This window comes from Falco punctatus (genome assembly GCF_963210335.1).
Source record: "Falco punctatus genome assembly, chromosome: Z".
NCBI lineage: Eukaryota > Metazoa > Chordata > Aves > Falconiformes > Falconidae > Falco > Falco punctatus.
In genome coordinates this window covers 43,400,196-43,416,639 of record NC_137586.1, presented here as the reverse complement: position 1 = coordinate 43,416,639, position 16,444 = coordinate 43,400,196, and the positions used below count along the sequence as shown (strand labels likewise).

The 16,444-nt window shown below is 44.5% G+C and overlaps 1 protein-coding gene across 2 annotated transcripts in view; it reads left to right on the top strand.

Moving 5' to 3' along the window:
- The first annotated feature begins 9,201 nt into the window (after positions 1 to 9,201).
- The window catches only part of FRMD3 (FERM domain containing 3), a 138,486-nt gene continuing 131,243 nt past the window's right edge, over positions 9,202 to 16,444 (top strand). The window contains exon 1 of one of the 2 annotated variants that reach the window (XM_080372765.1): positions 9,202 to 9,569. In XM_080372765.1, the coding sequence (XP_080228891.1) occupies positions 9,471 to 9,569 (99 nt within the window). In that variant the 5' untranslated portion in view covers positions 9,202 to 9,470. Of the gene's footprint in view, positions 16,221 to 16,444 lie in introns of both variants that reach the window. The other variant, XM_080372766.1, reaches the window with a different exon arrangement.

Here is a 16,444-nt window from a genome sequence, read left to right as displayed (position 1 = left end):
GGAGAAGTTAGTACAAACTGGCTTTCTGCAACCAAAAGGATTTCCCAGTACTGGGAAAAAAATGGTCAGTTTGATGAATCTGTCAAGCGTTCAGGCATTTGGGATCAGTAAATCAAACCAAAGCTGGTTTAGGTTTTAAGAATCACATTAAGTATTTGTACATGCTACCTCATCCCATTTGTTCATACTGAAGTGCAGAGCTTTAGGGCGTGATGTTCATGAAATAAAAAATTAGAGTTGTAAGTAGCTTTTCTTATTTTTCCAGTTTGCAGTACAAAAGACCCAGTTAAGAGGGAACGGGAGTAACTTGATCTTGTTGCTTCTAAGCGACATAAGTAGGTTCTCAGCTCGATTACTGTCATGGTTTAACCCCAGCTGTCAACTAAGTACCACACAACTGCTCACTTACTTCACTCTGCCCCAGTAGGATGGGGAGGAGAATGTGAAAAAGGTAAAACCCATGGGTTGACATAAGAACAGTTCAATAACTGAAACAAAGTGTGGGTTTTTTTTTTAAAAAAAAAGGCAATGAAAAGAGAGGTAACAAAAATAGACAGAGGAATAAACCCCAAGAGAAACTAAGTGATATATAGTTGCTGACCACCCGATGACCAGTGCCCATCCAGTCCCTGAGCAGTGTTTGGCGGTCTCCAGCCAACTGCCTCTAGTTTCTATACTGGGCATGATGTTCTATGGTATGGAATATCCCTTTGGCTAGTTCAGTTCAGCTGTCCCGGCTGTGCTTCCTCCTGGCTTCTTGTGCACCTGCTCACTGGCAGAGCATGGAAACTGGAAAGCCCTTGATACAGAGTAAACGCTACTTAGCAGCAACTGAAACATCAGCATGTTATCAAGCTTAGAATAAATCCAAACCACAGCACTGTACCAGATACTAGGAAGAAAATTAACTCTGTCCCAGCTGAAACCAGGACAACTGCAAAGCTGAAGGAATGGCAAAATTAACTGAAAGTAGCTATAGGTAAGAAGAAGAATGCAATACTTCATACAGTACTATAACCTATACATGACCTAGCTCACTAATTTCTATATCGAGAAGCCTAAGAAAACATTGATCTGAAAATTAAATACATGTAATTATAAATACTATTTAGGAGCTATTTTTAATTCATTGTTATTTTTCTAGGAACAACAAAAAAAGAAATACAGTAATATGCTTATGCAATGGCTAGGTGACTCACTTTCAAGAAAATTAAGGTAGATCACCAGTGGAATATTAGTTGCCTTTTTACATGGTTGTTTTGAAAACATTTTCATTTTATGGGCTATACTTTATCAGTGTAATCCAGAGTAAATCTTTTGATACCATCTCCAGGTTTGCACAAGAATCTTACAAAATTTAATTGTGTATAAGAAGTCAAAGTCTGTTTTCCCAAATAAAAATTTCTCTACGTGCCATAACAGAAATTAATGCACTAGCATAAAGACTCCTCGAAGGGCTCAACAAATCAAAATCTGTTTGAAACCTTGAGGTCATAAAATAATATTTTATTTATCTGCCATCTCAAGAGTGTAAAAAAAAAACAACAAGAACTATAGTGGTTTCAGTCCAGAGGAACTGGAGCTGCAGCACTGTGATTCAGAAGTGACTGTGAAAGCCAAGGGGCTGTGTCTGGTGCTCAGAACAGAGACAGGATGATACAGAGGTCCTTCTGCCCGGCAGTGGGAGGCTGCTGGCACGTGTGGTGCTGGCGGCTTGCGCAGCCACTGCTCGCAGCCCACAGTCATGTGCAGTCTGGAGTAATTCCAGCTCTGCTGCAGGGGCAGGCTGGAAATAAAGAAGACCACAGGGTCACCGGGAGGCAATTTTCTTTTTTCAGTCTCTTCAAAAAGAAATGGGGCATAGCTAAAGAGAACTTCAGGAGAGCTGTACTGTTTCAATTCCAGCCTAAGTGAGACTAAAAGTAGCTGCTGCAGGATTACATCTGTCACTTTGAAAGCTTCTGGTCTCCGTTGGAAGTACAGGTTTTGCAACAGATCTGTTATTTTATCATCTTATCTTGTATTTGTCTCCTCACACCCAGGGAGTAAAACTTAGGAATGCTGTAGTTCAACAGTACTTACGACAGCCACGCTGATGGAGGACCACCAGCTTTGAAAGCACTGAAAGCGTTACTGAGATGTAGCCAGCTGCTGCTGGCTTTGGGAAGTGGCTAGGAGAAAATACAGGTATCTTAAAGTGCAGCTCCTACAAGTTGTAAGATTACAATTACTGAGCAGTTATCAAATGATTGCTTTTGAAGTGTGCTTTCTTAGTATCTCTGATGTTTGTTGCTTTCGGTTAGTCCATATCTCTCCCCTGGATAGCCAAGCCTTCATTCTGCAATCACCTACAAGTGTACTTAGCTCTTACGTAAGAAAGCCACTCATGTGCAAAGAAGTTTAGCAACAAAGGTAATTGCAACTTTAAATCCTGTCCTTATTAGCTTTTATATAACTAAAAGAGCAGATCAATAAAAAGCAATAGTCCTTACAGTAATTTGCAAAGTAATTAATGACAAAAATCACAAGCTACAAAGACAGTTATATCAGAAACTGAATACTTTTGCATATTATTATTCAAAAATCACGGTGCTAATTACTGTAATAACATACTCTGGATAGAGATTAGATGGGGGCAAGATTAACAAACTTGAAATACCTGTTGTATATGATACAGGTTTTTCCTGTACTTCTTAATTTGTTCACAAAATGTACTAGGAACCTGACATGCTGCATATGCAAAGCAGGAGTTTTATTTGCTGGACTTCACCTTGATTTATGCGAATTAGACATGGTGTAATGTCCAGTTCCTCATACAGTCTCCAACTTTGAGGATCATTCCTAGTTGGAAAAGTGCTTTAAACACATCGGAAGTTAGACAACTACCAGTATAGACAAAGGTTGTAAAATTCCAAGTTGCATGATGGGAGTATTAAAAATCAGAATAACCTCAAAAGGAGAAAAGGAATTATAGAACCAGCCAAAACTGGTCTAAGCACTTTCAGCTGTTTCAAAGTGCATGTGCAGCAGCCATGGAAACAGGATGTTACTGCAAGCAAATTTTGCCCATCAGCATCCAAAGTCTCTCTGGTAGCAAGAACAGTATAAAAGAACACACCAAATTGTTGCGTGATGGGGATTATTTCTCTCCACTCAGTGAGCAAAGCTTTTGGGATACTGAGAACTTTTCAAAACCTGGCTCTGCAAAGTCTGCTGGTCTGGCCACCCGGTAACCGATGCTAATGTAGTTTTTGTATATTTTATATCAAGTATTAGTGTTACAGTAATGATCAACTTTTACTCTTGTTTTTATCATCCCTGCAATGATAAAGCTGAAAAGATGTGACTATTTGGTGTAACATTAGACTGTGTTTTGGACTGGAGCCTTGCTAAACATTTATTTAAACAAATACTGTTAAAAAAAAGGAGCTGTTCAGGCTATAGGTAGGCAATACCTCTTTTCTCCACCTGCCCAAACTGTCTGCAAATATATCTCTATCTACTTTAAAAATAAATTTTTTTGATGGGCAGTTATGCGTCACTATATCCTTTGTCTATGTACAAATACAGTCAGAAGAGCAGAGCTCTGATTTTCAGCTTGATCAGGAGATGCTGAGGGTCTTTATTCAGACTACTAAGCCACTGGTGTGGGAATGTTCTTTTAACTTGTCATAGACTGTGGAGATACATGGATATGGCAGCCACCCTGCATTACTCAAGAGACAATCAGGTTCCTGTAGGTACTGAATTAACTGTAAACATCTGAAACCATCAGTTGTGTCACATGCAAAACTTGTTAGTCTTTCAGCGGTGTAAGCTGCAGGGTTTCTCTGGGACTGTTAACAAGCCCAGAAGCTTACTGCATGGATTGTGTGAAAGCAATGAGAGAGAACCAGCAATGAAAGAAGTATTTGGGAACAAACGTGGTCCTCAGAGGAGAGGGACTCCTTGGAGAGGCAGCATGGGAAACTCTGAGAGAGTACACTGCCTGCTTTCCTGACTACAGCATTAGAAAAACAGAACTGGCTATACGTTCCCTGAAAAGAGAAGAGTCTACCAAAGAAACATTTCAATCCCTATGGGTAAACACCCTGGCAAGTCCCAGGACCCAGTGAACCATGACAATTATCTCACTGACTTTGTACCCTCTGAATCAAATGCTGGGAGCTGACATTTGCCTTCATGATAGCTGTCTTCTGTGGATTAAAATCAATGTAACATTTTCTTGAGTAAGCAACATTCAAGTATAGTATTGTGCAATACAGTTTAACTCAGATAAATGTTGATTGATACTTGAGCTTCCGGGTGACGTGCAGGAAGTTTGCTAAGAGGTTTGTATTCAACCCATGATTCTCTGCTGGAAGGGAGTACTGTAATGTTCTTCCCATACTTCTGAATTTTTGCAGAGATTTCTGAACTTCAGCAGTAAAAGACAATGCACCCTTCCGACTGTGAGCCATGGTTGTGGCTGCGCTCGCAACTACACACAAGGAATTTGGAGGCCAGCAGGACCACCGGTGTCATGCAAGCTGTGAGACATCCCTACAGATTTCAATAGGACTCTATGTCTTTTTGCTGGGGTAATTGTGGCTGAATATGTCACTGATAGCTCCGTATTTTTTAGTGGCTTTGGAGTGAGAGCATGTTTGCCTCACAATAGAAATTCCTTTTGAAGTACAAACATGAAAACCCCAAGTACTTTGGTACTGCTGTCAAATAATGTCCTGTTTTACAGATCTTGTTGCCCTCTCATTCATGCAATGCATATTTGATGGTTTTGTGATATTTTTGTAATAAGGTAAAAGAAAGTAGAAACCCTATGTGAATTATAGTTTCAGCTTGTGACTCAACTCTGCCCTCATTGAAATCAGTAGAACTTTTGCTATTTAAATATTTTTCTTTGTAATTTATGTATCTTTAAATACTCTTAGGGTTTGTTATTATAGTTATAAGCATTATAGAAATATGCATTAATATTTTATATACATTTTTCAAATTACTGGTGCAATATTCAGATGCCAGAGACCTTTTATTTCAACATGCAACCCCCCTCTTTTTCTTTACAATTGTTTTTTGCTATGAAGTGAAATTGATTTTTTTGCCTGTCAAATACTTACTTAAGAGTTGAACAAAAGCATCCCGCAGGTATGTATATATAACATTTATATATCTGTATATATAACATTTGATGAGCTTGTTTGTTTCCGTATTTTGAGTGCTGTCTAGTATGCCTAGATCTATTCAGTTGGCTCATTACTACTTCAGGCTTGGCTTCCAGAATTTTACTGGAAATATATACTTCCAGCACTGGAAATAAAATACTTCCAGTATTACACAAATGCAGTGTGTGGCTCAAAGGCAATTCTATTGAAGATAACAAACTATATGCACAAAAATTTTGGACCTTGGTATGAGCAATGTGTCCTTCAGAAGTCACCCAAACCTACTTCTCTGTAACAGGACCTCTAGGACACCTAGGAAGCTAACTTTCCTGTGGACCTTACAACTCTGAGAGCAAAACTCACGCTTCCCTGACTATAGTAAACTGCTCCCTGGAGTGTTGGTTCATTGCTAGCTCAGTCCTCCACCCTCCACTCTTTAGGATATGTTCTGGAGAAGCCTGATGTCCAGATCATCTGTCTTCAGCTGAAATATTGTAAAGCTGGGGTTCCTAATCCTATTGTGGGAGGGAAGTGTGTAAAATCTGAACTGTCCTAGACTTCATTAATTCTAATGAAGTCACTGTTGTTTGCTTGTGGCACCATGATCTATGAGTCGCAGCTAATTGCTGTACATGCTGTATGGCTTGGCGGTGAGAACCTTGCAAAGGGCCCAAGCCCGAGGTGATGGATAAGTGTGGGTAGAGTGGAAGAAGCTGAGTGTCTTGAGCATGGCACCCCTGTGGGGGGCAGTGAAGTGTGTAGCGGCTCTACCCATGCTGGCACCCGAGGTCTGACCCAAGGCAGATGTGTTTACAGCTGCAGCAGTTGCATTTATGGGTTAGTCTTTGAGTATTGGACATTTTTTATACACACACACACACACACACACACACACACACAAGTTTAAATTATAAACACTAACTTGAAAAGCTAAATTTGCTGTGATGATCAGTCACTGAAGGAAAATCCTTAATTATTGTGTTCTGTAACATGGCTCCATACAGAATCATCCAGAACTCAAAGTACTGAAGCTCATCAGTGCTCTCTGCTATCCCTGAATCTAGCTTCATATTTGGCAGCAATTCCTAGGTAAATAGGGAGTATAGGCTGCTGTCCCTTACTCCATTTGGATGTTCTCAGGCCAAAGCAAATTCATTCAGTGACTGTTTAGGTGAACAAAGAATGGGACTGTGGCTATTGCTTTGAGTGACAGTCCTGAGACTGATGAACCTCAAATGCATTTCAAGCATGTGCTTACCCACCAGCATTTGTTCTTGCAGCCGTAATTACCTGGTATTGAGTATCTCCCATCAGATCTTCCATGCTCAGCAGTGTGAAGCCAAGTGAGGGTTTGGATAGACCTCTCTGTAACATGCCGTGGTCTTGGCAGCAATAGCAGTAGCAGTAACCTTCCACTGACTCAGAAGTGGGTAGATGTACAAGCATTGTATTTTTATTTTTTTAATACTCCATCAGCTCAGCTTTACTGTTAACTGAATTGAATTTATCTTTGTATTGCTTTGTGTTTTCTAATCTTGGCCATACTATTTAATGCTTGTTTCTGAAGTACCTGACTTTTCAGGTGACCTTTCGAAACACTAGCAGTGTAAGGACTGTTTGGTCTCCAAGATATGGCAGAAAAAGGGATGGCTGCTGAAATATGTTTGTGGGTTTTCTTTGTAACTTGTAATAATATGAGACATTTAAAAGCCTTCTATTTGTAGGGGGGGAAAAATAAAAAGGCCTTTAAAGCTTCATGAGTAAGGGAGGAATGGCAGTCCTGGTATCTGATGCAAAATCCATCTGATGGTTTTACATCCTGCAGCTCCAACTGGGCAGTGTTTCCTTTCATTGCCTGTTTTTTTTCCCTATGTGTGGAGTATTTCGTTGTGATGGTTTTATTTCTTTGGTGACATCCTGCTGGTTGGCTACTGTATTCGGTGCTAATAGTGACTGTATTTCTGTGGTAAATGAAACATAGAAATCCGTTACATGTCTCACAAGTTCTCGGGCTCCTCAAGTCTACATGGTATGGGGCATCACAAGCAAATAAAGTGTCAAAAGGACATGAATGATCTGTCTTTAAAGCAGGCAAGAAAAGTTATGCTGAGCTTTGTGCATCTGCAGCTGTGCTGCTGTTGGTACACACCAGTCCACACTTGCTGTGTAAGTCAGTTTGGAGATATGAATTTCATGCTGCTGTCATCACTGTGTCTGTAACTTAGAACCCCTGGGAAGCTCGCCCCTCTCCACGTGGTTTTGACAGTAAAAAGAAAAACCCTCTGACAGTGGTAGAGGGTTTGACCTGCTCCCTAAAGCTTCATCATTGTCTCAGCTCCCTCTTCTGGTTCCCCTTTTGGATGGAGAAAGACTGTGAAAGATGGAGATGCTGCGGAGACTGAAGGGAAAGGTAAAATATCTGGCTTAGAAAGAAACGATTCCTTCTCTATTGTAAACAGGAAAATCTATGTCGCCTGACACTCAATGCACACATAAGCTGAAATCCTTCATCTGCTGCGTTCCCACGCTGCAGGACTGCAGGACAAAAAGTGTTACTTTATTACTCACAAGTGGGTGCCCGCAACTGGTGTCTCAGCTGATAAGGTCCTTCTTCCATATTTTGTGGGCTCACTGTGGCTATTGAGGTGAATAATCTGTTTTAAATACTCACTGATTTGCTTCACTCTTCACTGTGCAATTGAAAGCATTTCTTATTTACAAGAAGCATATACTTACCATTTTTCTTTTATGTTCAACGTTAAAGGGCTTTGCGTATGTATTAGCTGGCAGCAGTGAGCGTTATGTACTTCTCTTTTGTTTGTGGTTGTATTTCCTGCTGTTAGCAGTCCAGCAGAATGCCAAAGGAAGAAATTTACAGCAGTAGCAGCACTTAGGCTTTCCTATTGGCCTTTCAAAAGGACATAATATCTTGGTTTAAAGCTGTTAAATGTATGTATTGAGGGCTGTGCTTATAGCAGAATTTTGTTATGGCGATGTTTCTCAGTATTTCCTGATGCATTAATGCTAGCTCCAAAATATGCAAACAGACCCTCTGGGATATTAGTGTAATATGAAAATACCAAACACACAGTTGTAGACATTACAACAAACCCGTCTAAGGCTTAGGTATATAGATCTGTAAAAAAGGGGTTTTAGATGTTAATTCGCTTTGACATTTTCCACTCACATGGAACTATTTTCAAAATATGGAAGTTTACAAGTGATCATGGACAACTAGGCAAAATGACTGAAATACACCTTGTGTGTGGCTGTCAGTACTCTTTTTCTCTTTGTAGACTTCTGGACACATCCCCTTTTGCACTGGCTGTTTTTCATTTCGCACGGAAAAAGGGGGTGCTCCTTTTTTGCCACAGTGCTGATCCCTGTTTCAAGGCTGGTCAACTTCAGTGCTTGGTTCCTGCAAGGTTTTGCACAAATGTATGTAGTCTTTTGTGGTGGAGAACGTAACACTGAAGGCACGGGATGCTCTATTTTCTTTCCCACTTGCACAGCAAATGGGATGAAACTGCTCCTCCCTCAACGACCATTCTTTTCCCTGAGGAAACAAGTTTCCAACACCCGCACTCTTAGAAGAAGTTGCATTGTGATTTCTTCCCTTTCCTTACAGTGCAGTCACCTTCTTTGGTCAATTTTGTTATATATATATAAAACTATATGTATATAAAACTACATGTTTTTCACAGGGTTCCCTGGTCCTCCTCCTGTGTCAGCCTGTGTTGGGGTACCCCGGAGACCCACGCTACGGTCGGGCAGGCGGCATGGGGACTTCACTCCCCGCTCTGCAGGGCACCGGGCACTCCCCGCGAGTGACGGTCGCTCAGGTGCGCTCCAAGCCAGGCGAAGCACAGGCCGGTGCCGGGGAAGGCAAACACACGCGCGGGCCATTTCCCTTTCCTCAGCCCGGCGGCGCGGCGCCCCGCGGGGCGTCTCGCCAGCGCCGGTGGGCCGGGGGAGCGCGGGGTGCAGGTGAGGGCACAGCGGTGCCCCCGCGGGCCGTGCCGTGCCGTGCCGCGCCGCGCCGCGCCGCGCCGCGCCGCGCCGCGCCGCGCCGCGCCGTGCCGTGCCGGGGGCGGGCGCAGGAGGATGCTGAAGCCGGCGAGCGGAGCTCAGTTTGACGCAGCGGCAGCCCCAGCCGCGGCGGGCGGGCGGATGGCGGGCGGCGGCGGGGCGCCGCGGGGCTGAGGGGCGGCGCCGCCGCCGTGCCGCGCCGTGCCGTGCTCGGCCGGGCGCCGCTGCAGGCTGGCCCCCTGCGGCTGCCTGCGGGGCGGCGGCGGGCGGGCTGCAGGCATGATCCGGTTCCGGAGCTCCAGCATCAGGTCGCTGAGCGCGGAGATGAAATGCACCGTGCGGCTGCTGGACGACTCCGAGATCTCCTGCCACATCCAGGTGCCGGCGGGGAGAGGGGCGGCGGCGGCGCGGCTCGGCTCGGCGGGCGGCGGCACCCCGGCCCGGGGGCGCAGAGCCGGGCCGGGGCGCGGGCGGCGGCTCCCCGGCGCGGAGCCCGTCTTAGGGCCCGAGCGGCGGCTCGGCGCGGCCGCGGCAGGAGCTGCCCGCACGCCCCGTTCCCCCTGCGCGGAGCTCCGCGGAGCAGGTCCGGCGCGGGCAGCCGGGTCTTCGCCGCCGCCTCCCGCCGCTACGCCACGGCGTTGCACGGCGCGGCGCGGAGCCCGCCCGGCCGCCGCTGGGGTCCGCCGCGCTCCGGTACCCCAGGCACGGCGTCCCCGCGGGCAGCAGGAGCCCGCCGGGCTGCGGCGCCCCGGGCGGGGAGGGGACTCGGCGGCGCCTTGCCCGTCCCGCGGCGCGCTGTCGGAGCGCCCCGGTGGGCACTGCTTGCAGCCGGGCCGGCGGGGGACCCCCGCCTGAGCAGCCAGGCCCGCGGCGTGCGGTGGCGGGCAGCGATGGCACCGTGGTAGGGGGCAGAGCTCAGGGTCCTGCTCCCGCTGCCCCTGCATTTACGGCAAAGGATAACTTGCGGAAGGGTTTTCCATGAGTGCTGGTACTTGTGCAGTTGGAAAGAAGGCAACTTTGCAGCAGCCCTTCTTCCTGATTACTTGGTCCCTTTTTATTCCTCCAGGTAATAAGGGTAATGGGTGAAGAGTAAGGAGGCTGTGCATTTCTGTTGGAGCAGCAGTGTTTGTAGCGTGTGAAAGCAGAGGGGTGTTGTAGGTGTCCTAACTAGACCTGTGCTCTGGTGTGTTATGGACGTCTTACAGATTCTTAAACTGCAAGCGTTAGAAACTAAGTTACTCTGAAATTTCCATTGCAGTCATTACTGAGATTAACTTGGCATCCAGATTGGAAGATGTGAGTGGTCTTTTGGGATGTTGCTTGTCACGTCCAGTTGATCTTTCTGTCTTGCTGGTAGTAGGAAATAACCCACAGCTTGAAATCAGGTTGGTGGTCTTGTATGAAGGCCAACTATGGCTGAAAAAATCAAGTGCCATGAGATGCAAGCTACATTTTTGCTTGCACCAAATTCTGGTTTTCATTAGTTGCAACGGAGCCATTTAATAGTAGAATAGAATAGAATAGTTCCAGTCGGAAGGGACCTGTGATGATCATCTAGTTTGACTGCCTAACCACATCAGGGCTGACCAAAAGTTAAAGAATATTATGTTGGCCATTGTCCAAATGCCTCTTTTTAAGGTACTGACCAGCATGGGGCATCAACTACTCTTGGCAGCCTGTTCTAGTGTTTGACCACCCCCTCACTAAAGAAATGTTTCCTACTGTCAAGTCAGAACCTCCCCTGGCACAGCTTTGAACCATTCCCACATGTCTTGTCACTGGATCCCGGGGAGAAGAGCTCAGCACCTCCCTCTCCACGTCCCCTCCTCAGGAAGCTGTGGGGAGCAATGAGGTCACCCCTCAGCCTCCTTCTCTCCAAGCCAGACAAACCCAGAGTCCCCAGCCGCTCCTCACAGGACATGTCTTCCAGCCCTTCCACCGGCTCCGTTGCCCTCCTCTGGACACATTCCAGGACCTTAACATCCTTCTTAAACTGTGGGGCCCAGAACTGCACCCTGTGCTCGAGGTGAGGCCGCACCAAGGCCAAGTACAGCGGGACAATCCCCGCTTCTGACCGGCTGGTCATGCTGTGTTTGATGCCCCCCCGGACGCGGTTTGCCCTCCTGCCGGCCAGGGCACGCTGCTGACCCACACTGAGCCTGTGTCAGCCAGCACCCCCAGATCCCTCCCTGCAGGGCTGCGCTCCAGCACTCCTCTCCCAGTTCATACTTGTGTACTAGTTAACACTCAAATAGCATGTAGCCTGGAAGTAACAGGAAATTGCTGAAACATCTTGTACCTGTACCATTGTAGTGCTCTTGTTAATGAGTAGCGTGGTTATGAGGTCGTGGCTTTAATGGGTAAGAAGCAGAATGGCCTTCAGAATCTTTTGTCGGAGCTTAATGAAAGCTTTTAATGTGGCATCTTTAAAAATGAGTCTCTTTAAACAATGATGAATTCAAAGTCAAAATCTAAGGTGGTGTCATTACAACTCTGTAGGTTTGTAGTACTCAACAGATTTACACTTGTTAAGAGTATGTCCTTTGATGCCCAAAGGGTAGAAAAAAAAGTCATTACTTTAGGTGTTGCGTTGTACAGGGTGAGGTAATTAGCTCAGAGCCAGTTGAATCATATTGCATCCTTGTGGCTCATTGCGCATTTAATGCATGCAGGGGAAAAGTGTTTTATGCCAAAGTTCACAGTGTTTTAACTGTTACAGTTCTAAGGGTAATCCTGCAAATTGAATTCTATTATAAACTCATCTAGAACTTGTTTTCCTGAGTCTGCACACTGACCAAAAATATCTAAAAGGTGGGAATGGCTCCTGTGTTTGTTGTTTTTTTTTCCCCCTAGGATTTTTGGGTACTGAAATTCTAAAAATGTAAATGCAGATCTTAGTCTGAGGAACTACTTCACTCTTGGTCACTTCAGCAGAAACATGCAATTAATGGTAACAAGTTATTGTTCTGAGTTACCTTTCCCTCTTTCCTGTGCCTCATGCTTCTAGCTGCTTCGTCCTCCCTATAGACAGCTACCCCTTATCTAGCACTGTATATACAGAGGAGATATAATTTAGCTGTATAATTTATTTATCCTCTTGTGTGTGTGTAGCTATTAAGACACTAGACTAATAAATCCCAAACCACTCAACTTCTTTCCTTTAGTGTCTTGATCAGATCTGTATTTGAACTTCATAATGTGGACAAGACTTGCTAGGAGTTTTCAGAGTGCTACCATTTCATTTCTTAATGGAAAAAAATAAAGTTGGGAGTTAGTTGTGTATATGCATATCGATGCATATTCAGCGGGACAAGACAGCCCAGATGATGTGCTGCTGGGTTGACAGCAGAGATGCCAGGGCTGCACCAGCTGGAGCATATTGGACAGCTGTGTTTTGGTCATTAAGAGGGTAAGAAGGCCTAATTCTACAACACTGAGAAATGCCAACAGAGTCTCTTAAGGACACGGGATGCAGTAAGGAATGGTGACAACAGAAATTCTAGCTGTGCATTTTCAGGGGGAAAGGAGGGGAGATACGCAGCTAGTCTGGATGGTGATGTATGTAGCTGAGGATCTGCTGAATTTTAGCACACTACGTTTTGCCAAACCCTACTTTTTCGAGTATATCTTTCCAGCAGTTGGCTTGCACATGTGGGCTAGTATCAGAGGGCTGTGGTACCACTAGAGTGCAGAGATGTCTGCTAACTAAAATCTTTGCAGATAGTGTAGATCTTTGGCCCTACAAAATGTGCAACCAAAGTCATGTGTTGCTCAGCTAAAACATTGGGAGGTGGTGTTAGAAAAGTGAGCAGGTGCAGATTTATTCAGGTGTTGCATAAGTATGTGTAGTTTTTTCCTCTCTGTGTAAATTTCATAGTGTTAGGTAGGAATATAAAATACATTTTTCTTTTTATTATTAAAGTTCTTTCAAAACCATGTTTCAGCAAACCAACAGGCTAACAGAGCCTGCTTTTGGAAATTCCATTTTATAGCAAGCAAGCTAGTAACAGCATATGGGGTGGTGCAGGGAGAATCAGAGATGAATCATGCGTTACAGACTCCAGCCAACTAGTTATTGAGTTGTGCAGCTGCCATGTAGGTCACCAAGTTGCTCAAGGCTAGGTTTGCAGCTCAAAGGTCGGGATTCAGTGTGTTGTCCTCTTCATCTGAGAGACTTTGTGACTCTAAATTAGCTAAGTGGTGACAGACATAGGAAGGGGCTGAGGCCCAAGGGGTACTTAACTTGTGATGACATTTAGTTTCCCATGATTTTTGTTTGTGAAGCCTCTCTGGGACCTGTATGTCGGGCACTCTTACAGCAGCAGTAGAGTGAGTTGTAGTGGCACAGCTAAAACAGAGAGGTTATGAAAAACAGCCTGAAGGGCCAGTGGCCACGGTCTGTTCCCATGTGCAAGAGAGTGAGATGCCCTGCTTGTGCAGCCTGCCTGATAAAGCACAGAACCAAGGCTTGAAAGAGGGCAGTTGGAACTGTTGGAAATGTGGCTGGAGCAGCAGGAAGACCTCCTTTCTGAGGGTACTAGTGTGATACTTACTTTCTGAGTCATTGACATAAGGATCACTTCACTCCCATTTTTTCAGGCTTCATGCAGTAACTTCACGCATCTAATTAACCTTTTAGTAACAATAGCCTAAACATTGCTTGTGATTTAACCCCACTTTGTCAGGAAGCCCCAGGCAGCCGATCCCTCCCTCCCTCCCTCCCTCCCTCCCTCCCTCCCCTTGGTGGGATGGGGAGAGAATTCAAAGAGTGAAAGTGAGAAAACTCTTGGGTTGAGATAAAGACAGTTTAGTAGGTGAAGCAAAAGCCGCATGTGCAAGCAAAGCAAAACGAGGAATTCATTCATCACTTCCCATGGGCAGGGAGGTGCTCAGGCGTACCCAGGAAAGCTGGGTTCCATCACGTGTAAGTTACTTGGGAAGGCATACACCATCACTCCAAACGTCCTCCCCCTTCCTTTTTCTTTCCCCAGCTTTCTTTCCCCCCAGGAGACACATATGAGCACGTGTCATATGATATTCCATACCATTCCCTTTGCTCAGCTGGGGCCAGCTGTCCCAGCTGTGTCCCCTCCCAACTGCTAGTGCCCCCCCAGCCTGCTTGGTGGGGTGGGATGAGGAGCAGAAAAGACCCTGGCTCTGGGTAAGCCCTGCTTACTGATGATGAAAACATCCCTGGTTTATCAACACTGTTTTCAGCACAAATCCGAAACATAGCCCCATACTAGTTACTATGAAGAAAATTATCTCTATCCCAGCCAAAACCAGCACTTCTTAAATAGGAAGGAAAAAAAATATCTTTTTGACCTGTTTTATTCTGTAAGATTACTTGTGCTTAAGTTGTGAGTAAAGTTAACTTTCAAGGTCCTGTTATGGTAAACTGTTTCTTATTAAATATATAAGTGTACCTTGGGTTCAGTGGTGCCACTGGCGTGTTTTAAATAAGGCAAGGGTCCAGTATACCTCATTTAATTGAAGTGACTACTGCTACTACTGCTTTTAATTTTTAAAAAATATGAATGTCTATTAGCTACTATTATAGCTCTGGATTTATTTATCTATATGAGGTTAATATAAAATTATAAGCTCATTCTAGAAAAATGCCACTTTTAATACATTACTTAATTTTTAAATGAATAGAAGTTTTATTTTACTCCTTCAGCTGCTCAGATCCAGCTGTGCAAAACTGGAGTTAAGGTTGACATGAATAAGGCTTTTCTCCCAGCTGGAGCTTATTATTGAAAGTGGTAGTGGACTTTGCTGCCTGCTTGTTTAAATGTGGAAGTACTGTATGACTGGATCTCCTTGTGCCTCAGCCTATGTGTAAAACTGTGTAGTAATGGGGCCTTTGTAATGACACAGGTTTTGCTTTGTATGAGCTTTCCGAACAAAAATCTGTCTGGATGCCCCCAAAAATATCACCTGGCTACAGTACTGATTTTTTTAATGTGTCTAAATGATTATTTGATTGTCGTTTAAAGCACAAGCTTGAATTTCTGTGTGTCCAGCTTTTGAGAAAGGAGAACACATAATTTTTAAAACCTGGTTTAGAAATCAGGAAGAAAGGAAGCAGGGCAAAGTTTTAGTTTACTCATGTTCTGTTCTTAGATATTTTACCTTTTTCGCGTAAGTAAGAATGAGGATGACAAAGTCTGAGAAGGCTCATTTGGTTCTGCTGCTGCTGGTCCAATAGGGTAAGATGGCCTTGTGTCTTTTTAATCTTAATTTAGGAGTGGCTTCTGTACAGTTTGAATATTGCTGCCTGCAGTTTAGCTAATAATTTCCTAGCTTGACTGCCCACCCCCCCACCCCACCCCCCCAAATGTGACACACACTGTCCTGTCTAGTTCTTTTTGTAGCACATTGATGAGTGGAAACCCACCTTCTTCCTTAATATTTTCTGCTTTGTCTGCGACTTGCAAGCAGATGCTAAATTTAATAGAAATCTGCTAACCAAAGAACTCTCTTTAAAATTCCTCTCTCTCGTAAAGTGTAAAAACCAAAACAACATGCCAAGGCAGGCTGGAGGTAAGAGTAGTGACCACGTATCTCACTGTGAAGATACGCTGAATGTCAGTGATTTGGAAAAATAAGTGGGAAGGGAAGGCAGCTTGAGAATGAAAAGAGCAGAGAGGCTAGAGATGAGAAGGTGGCAGAGAGCCATAGTTGTGGAAAGGGAAAGGTTAAGGGATTATGTAGACAGCAGGCAGGAGATTTAGTGAATTTATATTTATCCTCTAAGCGATGTCAGAACTGTAACCAGCAAGCGCCTTGTGCTGCTGGGATGATGCTGTAATGAATGGATCCAGGTAGTCAGACAAGAAAAGGAAGGGGATGCAAGCTAGGATGGGTTCTGTGCTGTGTTATGTTGACACATTTTAGAAACTGCACACTAGGGCTTGTATTCCTAACTTCATGCTTGAGACTTTAATAGTACAGTTACAACCAGTACTCTTGATGAGGGTTGCGAATGGGAAGCCTCTCAAATTAAGCCAAGCCTGTGGGTTAAAGGTACCTTTGTTGTCATTTTGTGTCTTCGGTTAAGTTTGCAGTCATGTGTTTTCTTTCTAATAGTGCTTATGGATGTGCCCTTAGCTCCTTCCAGGGCTGAAAAGGTAACAAGGATTAGAAGGTGCCACTGCAAAGTTACTAAGGTGTTGGGAGTTCTCATTGCAAATTAAGAAATTAATTGTCTGGATGGGTTTTGCTGAGTGTTTGTGAAGTTCAGCATTTGT